This window comes from Ictalurus punctatus, chromosome 16 (genome assembly GCF_001660625.3).
Source record: "Ictalurus punctatus breed USDA103 chromosome 16, Coco_2.0, whole genome shotgun sequence".
Classification (NCBI taxonomy): Eukaryota; Metazoa; Chordata; class Actinopteri; order Siluriformes; family Ictaluridae; genus Ictalurus; species Ictalurus punctatus.
In genome coordinates this window covers 158,024-173,638 of record NC_030431.2, presented here as the reverse complement: position 1 = coordinate 173,638, position 15,615 = coordinate 158,024, and the positions used below count along the sequence as shown (strand labels likewise).

Here is a 15,615-nt window from a genome sequence, read left to right as displayed (position 1 = left end):
TGGCATTGCCATCAGCGAGAACGGAAATGAGTGGACTTTTAGAATATTTAACTTTATTAAAACAAGCTTCAGTATAAAACAAGGTTTAGGGATATGGAAACATCAATAAAAATAAATCATATTTTACACCTAGGTGAACAAATGTTAAGGAAGGTTTCAAAGAAAAGACCAGGACTAAACGTATGGCATGTTACTTCTGGTGTCGGATATGTAACAGAGACTGGGTTGGTGTTCGACACGTATAAAGCCAACTGGACTCCATCCCTACCACAGTTTTATGTACGAGGAGTAAAAAAAAACAATGGCACAGAAAACATTCTGTAGTTTACTGCAACTCTCAATATTGATGTTATACAATTTCTCCTCATGTTTGATAATACACACTGAATAATACACATTAGCAGTATTCTAACTCACACAGGCTCGACAATCAACAATACACAGATTCAGTATCACGGTTTACCAACGTAATAAATGACCAAATATGCCTCGATCGCTAGAAATTTCTCTGAGCCTTAAATTTCTCGATCCACAATCGAGTGAAAAGGGAAAAGACGCGATGTAAAGTTGTGATTTGGGTGTTTAGAATCGTATTAACTCCACTGGTAAGATGTTGGGCTTGACATTAAAGGAATGTTCTAGCAGGGGGTTTTTTTTTTTCCCCAACCAAATTTCTATCCAATGCATCTGTAATGCACGTGCAATAACAATGGACAGGAAGTGACATGTTTCATTGTACTAAGAAAAGTAACAAAACCTATTAACTTCAAAAATTTTAATGGGGGGTGTCAATAAAATAATATTTACGTAGATTACGTTGCTTGTAATACAAGCTGTACATTCATACAACTCACCCTGTACAGGACTCATCAAAAGAAAAGCACTTGTGTTTATTATGGATAACAGAAAAAGCACCAGCAACTGGAATTGCGCTTTACTGCATAACTGCAGTGTTGATTACAAAGTTGATTATTTCCTTAACTCTGCAAGTTGCATTATAAAAGTTATTTTAATAACTCGTTTCCGTTCTTTTCTTAGTACGAGAAAACATGTCAGAACTGCCTGTAGTAAAATCACCCACATGCTACAGATCCAGTACACAGGCTTCGTGTTTTAAAAAGCGCTTGCTTTAACGCGTGTGGCTGAAGAAAGCAGCAGTTAACCGTCCCATGGAGGGCTGCGCCGGCCGTCAACCTCCGTCTCCACGTGGTAAAGGATGTCTGCGAGAGAATGTTCGATCACTGCACCCCAGCCCATATCACTCATCTGAGCAAACAACAAAACACAGGCTCAGAACACTCAACTCAGATCATCATCATAATAATCATAATAAGATACAAACTACCATGCATGAATATATATACTGTACTCACCGGCTGGAACTTGACATCTTTTGGCGGATGTTTGAACTGTGGTCCAAAATTAACTGATACCTGCAGGAGAAGAGGCAAACAGTTGGATACACTGCCAGTGTCGCCACCTAGAGTTCCTTATGCTGAATTGCAACTAAATCTGGAAAAATATGGCATGTTCTAGCAAAAAACCTAAAGCTTTGTGTTTAAACAGTCACCGAGTGACAACTAATCGACAAAAATCTAATAGCCCAAACATGTACAGTAATCCTGTCCCAGGCGCCTGTGGTAGTGTTTTGTCCACCTTGCACCATGTTGTGTTCAACATTAACATTTGTCCATCCCTATTATGTAAAGCAGCAACTTGTTTAAAGAATAAATACAGTCTGGTCCATGAAGATTTGGACAATGATAATTTTCATAATTTTGCCTCTATACAACGGATCTGAACTGAAGCTATCAAGATGTGATTGAAGTGTAGACTTTCCGCTTTAATGAAAGGGGTTTAACAAACACATTGCATCAACTGTGAGGAAATTACAGCCTTTTTTTCCTCTTTAGAGAGTTCCTCCAGTATCACGAGCTCAAAAGTAATTGGAGAATTGCCTGATAAGCAGTTCCATGGCCAGGTGTGGCCCGTTTCCTCGATATGTCATGCCAAATGTTGAATTTGCATTTTTTATGCATTTGGCTGTTCATGGGAACTCTCAATACGCAAAACATACCGTGAAAGCAACCCAAGAGCTTCTTAAGGCAAAGAAATGGAATGCTCTTAAACGAATGATGACCGCAACCCAATTGAGCATGTTTTTCACTTACTGAAGACAAAACTGAAGGAAGAAAGAGCCACAGACGAGCAGCAACTGAAGGCGACTGCAGTAAAGACATGACCAAGCATCTCAAGGGAAGAAACTCAGCAGTTGACGATGTACATGGGTTCCTGACTTAATGCAGTCATTGACTACAAAGGATTTGCAAAATGTCTCTAATTCCTCAATGCTTAAAGCAATATATTTTTGTTAAACCCCTTGAATTAAAGCTGACAGTATACACTTTAATCACATCTTGATTGCTTCATTTCAAATCCATTATGGTGATGTACAGAGGCAAAATGACGGCACTGTCCAAATATTTACGGACTCAACTGTAGTAGAGTGGAAAGTGTCGTACCTGACAATTTTTGTAGAGCGATATTGCAGGGAAATACATGCCCTCAAACAGGTTCTCAAAAGCCATCCCCTGATTCACGCCGTTCTTGTAAAAAATCATCTAGAAAGATTTATTCAGACACAAAGCATTTGTGAACACAATTTCCAAGAGAAAAAGTGCGCAAATTTCGAGCAGGATTTACTACTCACTCGACTTTTATTTATTGCCTTTAAGCTCTTCTCCGCCTTGTCCACGTAATCCTTCTCCTCAAAGTAGAGGTAGCTTTTAAATTTAATCAGTGCCTGCAAGAATGAAGAATATCCATCAAATCACTCAGTAAAACTAGTATTTATAATTTGGCACATCATTTTTATTTAGAGAACAATTCTAGAGAGGACATTGTGATAACTGCTTTGCTCATACTTTGTCTTTGTACGTGTCTGGGAGTGTCCTTGCAGTCTCGGTATTGTCTGGAAGCTCGATGAAGAAGCCCAGGACGTCTCCCTGTCCATAACCATCGGAATAATGTTTCCCGATGGACTGATGGAAGCGTGTGCCCTTTTTACTGCGCCACGAATAGCTGAACTTATCGTAGCCCAGTGGAGCCTGAAGATTGCCTACAACATAGCAGCAACAAATTCTGAGGTCTTCATTTGACAAGAACACCAAAAACGATATTGTTGGTTACAGACGACATTTGCCGTTTCAGCATTCATATTTTCAGGTATTGACAGGGAGGTGTAATAACACCTTTGCTTTTAATGCACCAAATATCTGGAACACATTTGTAAGGCTCTACCAATCACTGATTTTAAAATACAGATCCAAACATTGTCCAGCTTATAAATTAAAGCTGCAATGCCTCCAATCATTCATTTCATAGACACTCAACTTGATGGGCCACTGTATATCCTGGGGGTGGAGCTTCAAAAAGCTGAAAGGCTGTAAATTTTGCCAATAAACCTGATTTTCAATGGGGGTTGAGTAATTTTGATTGCAACTGAATATACAAACAAAGATGCCTATAAAAGCCACTGCAGCAAAACCCATTGCCATGAGCTCATTTTCATAATACAACCTAGTGCTTATTAGTACTTCCTGTTATTATCATTTTTGGGTGAAATAATACTAACCTAAAGGTTGGGACCAGCCGAGGCGGGCAGCAGTGTCGGTGGGCATCTCATCTACGGTCACCTCAAAGTACCAGGCCCCCTTTCGTACCCCATGAGACGCTCGCACCATTGAGTACCCTTTTTCTCCAGTCACAGTCAGGCGATCATCGGAGATCTTTAGCTGGGGAGCTTAGAAATCATAACGGGAAGTAGAAATCCATTTATTAATATGAAGGATGAAGAGGCTACATTTTGTTCCCAATCGTTTTCCTTATTCATACTACAAATGTGTATAATTATTCAATAAAAGCATTTGAAATGGTCCAGCAATACTAATAACTTGGAGACGAAGTGACTCCGCGTGAAGTCGTGACTGTACCTCGATCGTGCAGGGCGAGCAGCACTCTCTCATAGAGACACGCTCGGTACAGGTCTCCGGGGATGGGCTTTCCCGCCCAGCAGTCCAGCTCCAGCTTCTCTGGGTCGGGTGCGTGTGGGTCTGGCTCGGCCAGGATGTAGCGATAGCCGTCTTTGTTAAACGGGTGCTCAAGAGGATAGCCGTGAGGAGGCAGGCGCTGTGCTGCAAACAGAGGGTCACTGGGGACCAAGAAAACACCAATTAGAGCAAAGCAACGGTACAACTAAAAAGAGTGTGCATACACACATTAACTTAAATAACTTGTACCTGCGTGTCCTCTTAGCCGTTCCTGCAGTGGCTCCATCCTGCTGCTGTTGCTGCTTGCGTTTGGCGCCTCTGCCTTTGCCCGTACCGGGTGGAGGAAGGCCACCTTGACGGAAACAGTAGCTTAAGAATGCACATCTCAATACACACGATTAATTTCAACAGCAATCACCAACCACAATCCTGTCCGGTTTAGGGATTGGGACAGGTTTTTCTTGCTAGATGATACCATAATCCAAATAAGACTGTACGAACTGACTTGGGGTGCTTTCACATATTTGGTATTTAATCCATTTGAATTGAACCCTGGTGTGTCGTCGCCCCCTCGCTGCGGTTGGTGTGTGCAGGTGAGAATCAAAGCAGCCTGAGAGCGAGTGGTGAGACGCAAACACAAACTGAATCACAAGACACGAACCGAACCAAAGGACAGAGCTGTAGTGCTACAGAAATATAACGTGTTGTATATGGATATTTGGACCAACAAGCAGTAAAAATAAAAATAAAATAAAATACATGCTGGATGTGATGCACAAAATATTCTAAACTAGTTAAAAAGACGTTTATTTATTTATCACCGGCTCTATGTTCTCTGAGCTTGGATGACTTTTCACTTCGTTTACATTTCCTGTTGCTTTATTTCTGACCAGAGAAACAAACACATTTACAAGTTTGCTTTTAGATTTACAGACCCCTCAGATAAAACCTTTTTTTGTCGCTTTATTTAATTATGTGCAGTTTGAGACCAAGACAAAAAAAAAATTGTAAACAAAAAGAACCGATCGCACTCGGACTCGAACTCGGCAAACGGACAGATTTTGTATGAAAACACCCTAAGCCTGTAAGAAGCAGTGTACCAATCGGTTACTGTATCACTTGAAAAGAACAATACACACGCAAAAGACTCTTAAACTGAACAAGAAGAATGAAGAAGCTGCAGCAATCTGTGCTTACGAACCCAAGATTCAGTTTCCCAAAAACAGCTTAGTTTTGAGATCCTCCAGCAACACAAATATCGCCATAAATATTCAAAGACTAGATTGGTCAGCTTGTGATGTGCTGTGATGCTTGTTTTTGGGAAACCAAACCCAGGAAGCAATCTCCAAAGTCCTACAATTATCCACCTACATTTACACTTGGAGGGAAAAGAAAAGAAAAGAAAAGAAAAGAAAAAAGTAAGAAAAGCAAAACACATGAAAATGAAAGATACACTCAGACGTACACTTTGGCATTCATTGACTACCGCCAAGGACAGAGGTCTGATCAGGGCTTGGCTGTTATCTAATAGCCACAGGATTGGACACAAATCTCTATTCAAAGCAGTGGAGACAGAATTTTGGTAAGCCCTCACACCAAAGGCCGTGGCACATAAATTTCCATTTGATTTGTTTGTGGCAAAGAGGACAAGCGCAAGCACAAATAAGCAGGAATTAGTGGACACGTCAGGATGAAGGTTGAGGACAGTACATCCGAAAAGGAGGAAGGCAAACAACAAGCTTAAAAACCAAAACAACACGCAAAGCTTTAGATAAGGAAAACAAAGTCAAGGAGCAAAAGGATTAAAAAGGAGCACAGAAAGCAGTACTGAGCTCCAAATGCCACAGACGTTAGGTTACATATTCACCTGAAAATGACGATCCACCTAGAATATAATGTAGAAGCGTTAAAGCTAATTATGGAACAGATTCAGCACTTCCATTACGTACAAAAAGTAAAGACGCAAACATCATAAACATCAGAACACCGACCTGATAGTACTGTGCATATTTGATTTGCTTGGAAACCATTGATTTAAAGTCACATTAGAGTCACGCGACAGGGGCCTTACCATTTAGACTGCCACCCGTCGTGACAGCAGTGGTTTGCTTTTGGTTGTCATACGATGGTCCGATGTTGGCCAAGTCCTTAAACAGACAATAAACACTTCAGTTTAGCAAATGCACTTTTTCAAGGCTACAGTGCGTTTAAAAAGTATTAAGACCCCTTTCATGTCTCCTCTGTTTGTTAGGCTACACATTTTACAGCACAACAGGCTCCATAATCAAGCACTACAAACAGAAACTTCACATGCATGCCAGTTTTCAATACTCTGAATACTTGGTTCACACCGTAACCTTTGTTGGTAGCAATTATAGTGTTGGGTTAGATGCTACAAGCTTGGCACATCGACATCTGAGGAACCTGGGTCTGAGATCAAAAGATGAAAATAAGACTATAGAGCAGCACCCGAGCTCCAGTTCTATCTTGCTGCTTCTAAAATTCTTCCATGATAAGAATGATGCAGAGGTCCATGGACAATTTATTTGACCTCATAGCGTTCGGAGAACAAGTGAACATTACTCGAGATACAGAAACATCACAAGGCTCCTCAAACAACATGAACACAAATGCAAGATTTTTTTTGTTTATTTATCTATTGTATATACGTACACATTAAAGCTGTATTGTACAATTAAGAAAAAGTGAAGAGGTCTAAATACGTTCTGGCCGCACTGTAAAGGCATTACAAACAATACCTGATCAAGCAGGCCAAACTTGGGATAGTCTTCTTCAGGATCTTTACTGCCAGGGTCCGGATGTTCCTTCACAAGGAACACATCACGCTCTTTACTCTATATAAAAAATAAATAAAAAATTTACAAAAAAGAAAACTCGCATGAGCTGAAAACATGATCCAACGAGTTAGAAAAAAACTACGAGAAAATAAGGATTAAATCTACTTACCATGGTCTTTACTATATTATTCGGCCATGTCAGCTTTCCTGGTCTCTGACGAGTTGTCATACACTCCCAGTACTTATCAATGAAGGGAATAATATCCTGGAAAATAGAGCAACAGATTTATCTCGATCAAGATCAAACTAACAGGCTGGTATCTGCTTTTTATCTGTAACAGTATGAAAAAAAAACAAAAAAACTGTAGGCTATATAATATACACAAACTTTCAAAGGATTGATGCAATACTTAAACACAAGCTCTTTCATGAGAATCGCAACAAGTCCAAGAATATTTTCCCCCACCCTAATATATAGTCATGCTCTGCAAGTCAGCTCTCCATATATTACCTTATCTTTGGAAAACATGGTCTTCGGATGCTCTTCCCGAGTCCGTGACCTCCATGTCAGGTTAGCCAAGGCTGTGAGGCACATCTCCTTCAGGTCTGAGGACCATCGTCACAAGCAAGAACAGAAGTCTAAATCAATATTCTTCAGAATTAAAATGGAAACTGTACAGAGACTAGACACACCACTCACTTGCTTGCTTTCTCAAGAAGTAGGTATTTCCGCTGTGATGACACACATTGCAGTGGAACACATAATTGGTCATGAATGGAAGGCAGTTTCTGTAGGGAAAATGAAAAAAAAAAAAATAAATACATACAACTTTACACATATGCTTTATAAACGTTTTACACTTCATACACCTCTCTTGCACAGATGCAATGACATGCATTTCCAATTTGATCACAGCAAGAAGCACCTTCAGTCCACTCCAAAACTTCTTTTTTTGTGGCTGTAGACGGAAGACATTTGGGTTTGAGATCAAAAGATGAATACGAGAAGAGAGTTCAGAATTTCAACTTTCATTTCCTGGTATTTATATGTACTGTAGGTGTGTTAAACGACAGCACATTTTGTATGTTCTATACATCAGACCACCCAATTTGTAGGCGAGCAAATATATGGGAGCATGTGACTGACAGGTGTTCCTTGTTACCCAGATGTGGGCTGTTAGATCAACTGGTTAAACAATAAATAGCTCTGAAGAGCTACTCTTGGTTTGAGCCTTCAGTTTCACCTGTAAAGACGGCATTTGTTGTTAAAAAGGAAACCAACATGAAGACTAGAGAGCTGTCTATAGGAGAAAAGCAGGCCATTTTTAAGCTGAGAAAAGCGGGAAAAATCAATCCGAGGCATTGCACAAACAATGAGCATAGCCAATACAACAATTTGGAATGTCCTGAAAAAGAAATACACTGCTGGTCTACTTAGCAACAAACACCGAATGGGTTGGTGAAGAAAAACAACAGCTGATGACAAACGCTGTGAAGAAAAACCCAAAACCAACAGTCAGTGACATCACTAACAATCTTCACAGGGCAGGGTGAAGGTATCGCAATCCACTGTTCAATGAAGACGTCAAGAGCAGAAAAATAGAGGCCATACCACAAGATGTAAACCACTCATCAGCAGTAAGAGTCAGAAATCCAGACTGGAATTCACAAAAAGAAATACAGATGATCCACAAAAGTTCTGGAACCAAGATGAACCTCTACCAAAGTGATGGAAAGGTCAAAGTGTGGAGAAAGAAAGGATCTGCTCATGATCCAGAGCATACGAGCTCATCTGTGAAACATGGTGGAGGTAGCGTCATGGCTTGGGCTTGCATGGCTGCTTCTGGAACATTCTCACTGATCTTTATTGATGATGAACTCATGATGGAGCAGCAGAATGAATTCAGAAGTTTACAGGAACATTTTTTCTGTATATTTACAGAGAAATGCATCTAAATGAATCAGGAGGAACTTCATCACGCAGCAAGACAACAATCCAAAACACACTTCCACCTCAACACAGGACTTCATCAGGGGGAAAAGTGGAAGGTTTTAGACTGGCCAATCATTCACCAGACCTTAACCCAACTGAAGAGGGGACTGAAGGGAGAAACCCCCCACACACCCCAAAAAAAAAAACCAAACAACTGAAAGAAGCTGTGGTAAACGCCTGTTAAAGCATCACAAAAGCAGAAATCAACAATTTGGTGTCAGTGAGTCACAGGCTGGATGCAGTTATTGCAACCGAATATTAAGTGTTATTTACTTTAATTTACTCAAGCCTCGTCTGCTCCTATACTTTTGCTCACCTAAAAATCAGGTGGTCTGATACAAAAAGGTACTAGGTTTTATGTTGTTGAACACAGCTGAATGTAAAAACCAGGAAATAAAAGCTGAAAACGCTAAACTCACGTCTCATATACATCTTTTGATCTCAAACCCAAAAGTCTCAGGTTTACAGCACAAACAAATGAACTCTCCTTTCGGAGGGGACTGTAAATGAGCGCCTGCATTCTTACGCAGTGTCGATGCCGAACGTGTCCGCTGTGAACCACTTCATGCACAGCGCGCACTGTAACTCTATTTCACCCAGCTGTCGTCCGTTCTCCTCATCTCCTGAACCCGTGTGCAGGTCTGCACCCTCAGTGCCTTCACCCACCTGACAAAACAGAAACACACCTGTAGTCTATATAGAAGCCAGAAGTGGGTTGAAATGGGATCACAATTTTACAATCATGATCTCAGAGAAATTCATAAAAAGGTCCATTTGTTGTCATTCACTCAAAATGTTTGTGAACCCCTCATATAAGCCTAGATGATCACAAATGAATGAATGAATGAATGAATGAATGAAAAATAAATCATTTTTTGTTTTTTAAACTGCATGTATTCATGTTACTGGGTCTTTCACTGTGTTTATAAACCTACCACAGGCTCTTTTCCACTGGAGGACTCAGACTCCATGCTTGCTGTTAAGTCTCCTGATGAAGCATCTCTACAATGGTGCACACACATTCACAGAAACCGTTCAATTCTACGGGGCAAGTCAACAAGCGAGTTCACTATTTTTATATTTATATATATATATATATATATATATATATATATATATATATATATATATAAATTTATACACACACATAAGTATATACACGTGGTTATATTTACATATCTTTATTCACTCAGAAAAGTTATAGAGCTGAATTCCTGCTTTGTTTAGTCTGCAGTGACACACAAGACTGCTGTAAATACTGCTAACTAGCATAAAGACTCGTTACAGTGGAACTCTATACTGTTTAAAACTCCGTGTGAAGCTCTATAAATTAAACACTCAGAGCAAAAGTCAGCTAGCTATATCCGTGTATTAATACGTTTTCAAATAATTAAGATATATAGCACGTAAATTAAACGGCATTTTCATTGAAACTCGCCTTTCCGCTGAGTCTCCCTCAACAACAGCTGCGGCGCCCGCCTCTGCTTCGGAAGCCATGTTTGAAAACCAATTCACGGAATAAAAAAAAGATCTCGCGAGAACTCGCGTCTTCTTCGCTGTTCGCTGCGCCGTTAGATCAGCTTCGTACTGCCATCTGTAGGTACCACTGCGTTCCACAGATTGTTACACTCTATAGGCAAAAAAAATATGTGGACACCAGACCATCACACCCGGAGAGTATGCAGGTCTTCCCCAAACTGTTGTCTAGAACACTCTAAAAATGTCTTTAAATGTCTTCTAAAGTGTCTTGGTATGATATAGCATTAAGCTTTATTTAAGCTCATTGAAACAAAGAGGCATAGTCCAAACATCTTTCAGCATGACAATGCCACATGAAAACACGGTTTGTAAAGTTTGGAAGTTTGGAGGGGAAGAACTCACATGGTGACTTCAAGGCCACTAAACACCTTTGAGATGAACTGGAATCTATATCTATCTATCTATCTATCTATCTATCTATCTATCTATCTATCTATCTATATATATATATATATATATATATATATATATATATATATATATATATATATATATACGATCAGCTGTCCTTCCTGTCTCCCTGTAGCACTGTCTTCTGTGTCTTACATTACACACATTGCAGTTTATTGCTCTGAACACATCTGCAGTCCTCATGCCTCCCTGCAGCAGGTCTATGGCATGTTCACGCAGGTGAGCAGGAACCCTAGGCATCTTTCTCTTGGTGTTTTTCACAGTCAGTAGAAAGGACTCTTTAGTGCCTCTTTAGTGTCCTAAATTATTGTAACTGTGACCTTAATCATCTTCCACCTGTAAACTGTTTATGTCTTCAGGTGCATGTGTAAGATGGTAAATGGTCTGCACTTATATAGCGCTTTTATCCAAAGCGTTTTACACTGCACCTCATTCACCCATTCACACACACACTCACACACCAATGATAGCAGAGCTGCCATGCAAGGCGCTAACTTGCCATCGGGAGCTACTTGGGGTTCAGTGTCTTGCTCAAGGACACTTCGGCATGTGGAGTCATCCGGGCTGGGAATCCAACCACCAACCCTGCGAACCCTTGTATGTCTTAGGGACATACAAAAGAAATGCTGTAGGGCAAAAATGCCTTTGAAATAATTAAATTAAATGTTTCCAAAATTTTAAAAAAATAACTATAAAGAGCAATAAACAGTAATAAATGAAACAAAGTCAATATCTGGTATGATGACTCTTTGCTTAAAAAAAATTGTAGTCTCAGGTACAAGGAACTGAGCTGTAAGTGTTATTGAGCATCTTGCAGAACCAGCCACGGTTCTTCTGGAGACTTTGACTGTCGCTTGCTTCTTATTTGTGCAGCGAAATCCAGCAGCTTTTATTGTGTTTCTGTCTGAAAAAATGGTCTCTTATGTAATACGCTGCTTTCTTTACTGACACACAAACATTTTATGTAACGTTTAATTTTGTGCTAGAAAACCAGTGATAGGAAATCTGAAATGTTTTTGTACTGACTCGAAAATGTAGAAGTCATAAAATAAAAATCTATAACATAGTTTGTACTGAAACAAAATCAGGTGCCTAAGACATTTGCACAGTACTGTATATACAAACATCCAACTTCACCTACTATTTACATTTTTAGATTTTTTTCTTTCTTTCTTTCTTTCTTTTTTTATAAAATAAGATACAAGTTTTTACAAATATAAAAAGCCTTTATTTAAACAGGGCTATTACATACACAGTCACATTCTACATTCTACAGGCTCTTTTAGGTGACTTGCATTTTTAAAGAGTCGTGTTTTTTGGAAATAAGACAAGACAAATAGTTCTTGTGATGCTCACACTGAGAATACATCACCAGTCTATGTTTATAACTGTGTAACGCTGTTAATCACACACTTTACCACCGTAAACAATATGAATCTAGTGAATCTGAGTTGATTGGCACAGCATAACCTTTCAGAGCCAGTTCAAGTTAAGACGTGTTAAAACATTTAAAATAAAAGTTAAGTTGCAGACAGTAGAATAAATTGATCATAATTCTCACTGTGAGCTATTTGTCACCTTTAACATGCTGCACCTAGTTGTTTTTACATATATTTAAATAGTTTTTATATATAGCAAATGCAATGCAAACTATAATGCATTGAACAATTATTTATTTTATTACATAATGACATTCAATAAACAATTGAAGCAATGGACAGGCAAAGAAAAAAAAAGATGTTGGTGTGTGTGTGTGTGTGTGTGTGTGTGTGTGTGTGTGTGTGTGTGTGTGTGTGGCGGGGGGGGTTGCCAGTGAGCCGTTTAGGGGCCGAAAGAGTCGAGTCTTATTGACGAGTCGACTGCACAAATGATCTGACTCAATGAACCGAGAAAGAAAATTTCCATCACTATTGTGGAGTTCCAACAAGGCCAGTATGTAAGGTGTGGCCAAGAGTCATGTGATTGCCTCCTGTCAGAAAGTCATTGGCTAGAGTAAAATTAAAGCTTACATTGAAGGTGAAAAGGAGCAACATACACTAGAGTGAAAACCCAGAAAAATAATATAATACTATATGTCTTAGGAACACAAGTATTAAAAAAAAAATATATATAAATAAATAAATTATATATATATATATATATATATATATATATATATATATATATATATATATATATATATATATATATATATATATATATATATATTTAAATAGGAGCCCAGTGATGTACCATTCTGCCCTTCACGGTTTTCCTCCAGTAATAAAGCGTCACTTAAAATGCAGCAGGATTTCTCTACCCAAATACGTCTTATTTTATACTTAAAAAGGGTGCACGGTGGCTTAGTGGTTAACACGTTCGCCTCACACCTCCAGGGTTGGCGGATCGATTCTCGTCGCTGCCCTGTGTATGCAGAGTTTGCATGTTCTCATATATATATATATATATATACAAATGTGTATTTCTGTAAAGCTGCTTTGGGACAATGTTGACATTGTTAAATATAACAAATAAAATATATGGAATTAATAATAATCTAGTTCCCAACATATCCTAGGAGGGAATTCATATTACTTGAGTAATATAAAAAGAAGAATAAAATTCATACGTGAAGCAATTCCAGGACTATTTTCGTATTATTTCTCAATCCCCTTTAGGAATTATGGCTCCAAATGTCACGGCCCTCAAACGTCCCATAAACCCGTTGAACGCGCTTGAAACATCTATTACCACTACGAGTGCCATTCTTCTCTTAAAACGTACAAGGCAATAATTACTAAGGCTGTTGTTAAACGTGGCAGCCAGACGACCAACGAGGTAATTACCCTCTTTGTGGAATGTAAAATGTGGCCAGATGAATACAGGACAATTGCTGGAATACATGATTGTTTGCATGTCTTCCACTGTGATCTATTGTTGGCCATCTGTGATTTGCGGACAATGCCGGGGGATGCACTGTTATAGTCTGTAATGAAATGCCCCTCTACATACTTTATTTCTGAATGAAGACTTCAAAAGGCACTGTTTAACCTCTCAGCATGACACAGTTGTGTGGTTTTACTTCCAATTTATGCAAGAAACATTATCATAGCCTTATAGTGAATCATTGCCTTGGTCATTTATTTGGGACAGAAAGCATGCTCTGATGAGCTCGATTAGGCTAGCCACCAAATCTGAAACACAGATTGTCCAAGTTAAAGAAGAGCTCATAGTAATACTTTAGATTAGCACTGGTGTTGCATGTTTGGTTAAAGAAGAATCGCAAGGTACAATTATATGAAAATAACTAAATATATGCTTTTGAAAATGGAAAAGTTTTGCTCTTTTTATAACTTAGTAATGGCATGGCAGTGATTAAACCACAGACTATATCCACAGTAATACAAAAATCAATTGCAAGATTCCACATAGGGAACAGCAACATATTAATACTGAGCTTCACATTTTTGATCAACTCTTCCAAAAAGCGTTCTTTAATGGTTCATTAGAAACTTAATAGTTCTTATCATCCAAAAAGGTTCTACTTGGAACCATTTGTAATATGGAAACAGTACTGTTGAAGCGTTTGCCCAGAGAGACAACCAAAGTACCCTTAGGGGTTTTAAATTTTTCTAGGAGTGTACAGTATATCACAGTATCCTCTTCTACACTGATACAACATTGATACATTTTTGACAATGACATGACATGATATTAGATGTCATAACATCATTCATTCACCTTCCTGTTTTTCACTGGTGGTAGTTATTGTGCACACCAGAACAGTTAAATTATTTGGTTAGAGAAACTTTTATAAAATATCTGTTAGTACACCTCTAATCCCCCCCCACCCCCCCCCCCCCCACCCCCCCCTTCATTGAAATGAAGCAATCAACATGTGATTGAACATGTGACTTTTAGCTTTAACTCAAGGGGTTTAACAAAACACTGCGTTAACCATTTAGGAATCACACCTATTTTTTTACAAAGTCCCTACATTTTCACAGGCTCAAAAGTAATTGGACAAACAAACTCAATTATAAATATAAGGATTATTTTTCATACTTGAATGCAAATCCTTTGCAGTCAATGACTGCATGAAGCCTGGAACCCGTGGACATCATCAAATGTTGACAGTTTGTTTTTGTTAATTTGTTTTACTGCAGCTGCCTTCATTTGCTGCTTGTTTGTGGGTCTTTCTGCATTCAGTGTTGTCTTCAGTAAGTGAAAAACATGCTCAATTTGGTTGAGGTCAGGGGACTGACTCAGACATTTAAGAACATTCAATTTTTTGCCTTAATAATCTCTTGGGTTGCATTCATGGTAATGTTTTGAGTCTTTATCCATCTGTACTGTGAAGCACCTTCCTATCAGTTTTGCAGCATTTGAGTTAATCTGAGCAGAAAGTATAGTTCTATACACTACAGAAATCATCCTGCTATTTCTGTCAGCGGTCACATCATCAATAAACACTAGTGACCCAGTTCCATTGGCAGCCATACATGCCCATGCCATAACACTTCCTCCACATGATTGACAGATGATGTGGAATGCTTTGGATCATAAGCTCTTCTTACATTCCTTCTCCATACTATTATCTTCCCATCATCTTCGTTTCATATGTCCAAAGAATCTTGTTCCAGAACTGGGCAGTTTTTTTCCCCGGTGTTTTCTAGTAAAGTCTAATCTGGCCTTTCTGTTCTTGAGTGCTACCAGTGGTTTGCATCTTGATGTAAACCCGCTTTATTTACATACATGAAGGTGTCTCTTGATTGTAGACTTTGACATTGATAATCCTACCTCCTTGAGAGTGTTCTTGACTTGGCTAGATGTTTTTCTTCACCAA

At 38.9% G+C, this 15,615-nt stretch overlaps 1 protein-coding gene across 2 annotated transcripts; it reads right to left on the bottom strand.

Annotated features, from left to right (window-relative positions):
- Nucleotides 1–31: 31 nt before the first annotated feature.
- ash2l (ash2 like, histone lysine methyltransferase complex subunit) lies at nucleotides 32–10,420 on the bottom strand. 2 transcript variants are annotated; one of them, XM_017489740.3, is made up of 17 exons: nucleotides 10,279–10,420; nucleotides 9,776–9,842; nucleotides 9,367–9,506; nucleotides 7,548–7,636; nucleotides 7,359–7,453; nucleotides 7,017–7,112; nucleotides 6,809–6,904; nucleotides 6,121–6,196; nucleotides 5,917–5,934; nucleotides 4,299–4,401; nucleotides 3,993–4,210; nucleotides 3,635–3,802; nucleotides 2,925–3,118; nucleotides 2,711–2,803; nucleotides 2,523–2,621; nucleotides 1,374–1,433; nucleotides 32–1,266 (listed from the first exon to the last, which is right to left on the bottom strand). In XM_017489740.3, exons 1-17 carry the CDS (start codon nucleotides 10,335–10,337, stop codon nucleotides 1,159–1,161), a joined length of 1,779 nt encoding a protein of 592 aa, XP_017345229.1. In that variant the 5' UTR covers nucleotides 10,338–10,420; the 3' UTR covers nucleotides 32–1,158. The 2 variants fall into 2 exon arrangements, with proteins under 2 accessions (XP_017345229.1, XP_017345230.1); XM_017489741.3 differs by lacking the exon at nucleotides 5,917–5,934.
- Between the last annotated feature and the right edge of the window lie 5,195 nt (nucleotides 10,421–15,615).

Bases quoted from the DNA above. Each gene is read 5' to 3' on its own strand.
- ash2l (XM_017489740.3), bottom strand. From the start codon at position 10,337: ATGGCTTCCGAAGCAGAGGCGGGCGCCGCAGCTGTTGTTGAGGGAGAC. The intron at 2,622-2,710 runs GTGAGTAGTAAA...AAATCTTTCTAG, and splicing joins AGGCAATAAATAAAAGTCGA to ATGATTTTTTACAAGAACGG. The intron at 1,434-2,522 runs GTACGACACTTT...CTTCTCCTGCAG, and splicing joins CGCTCTACAAAAATTGTCAG to GTATCAGTTAATTTTGGACC.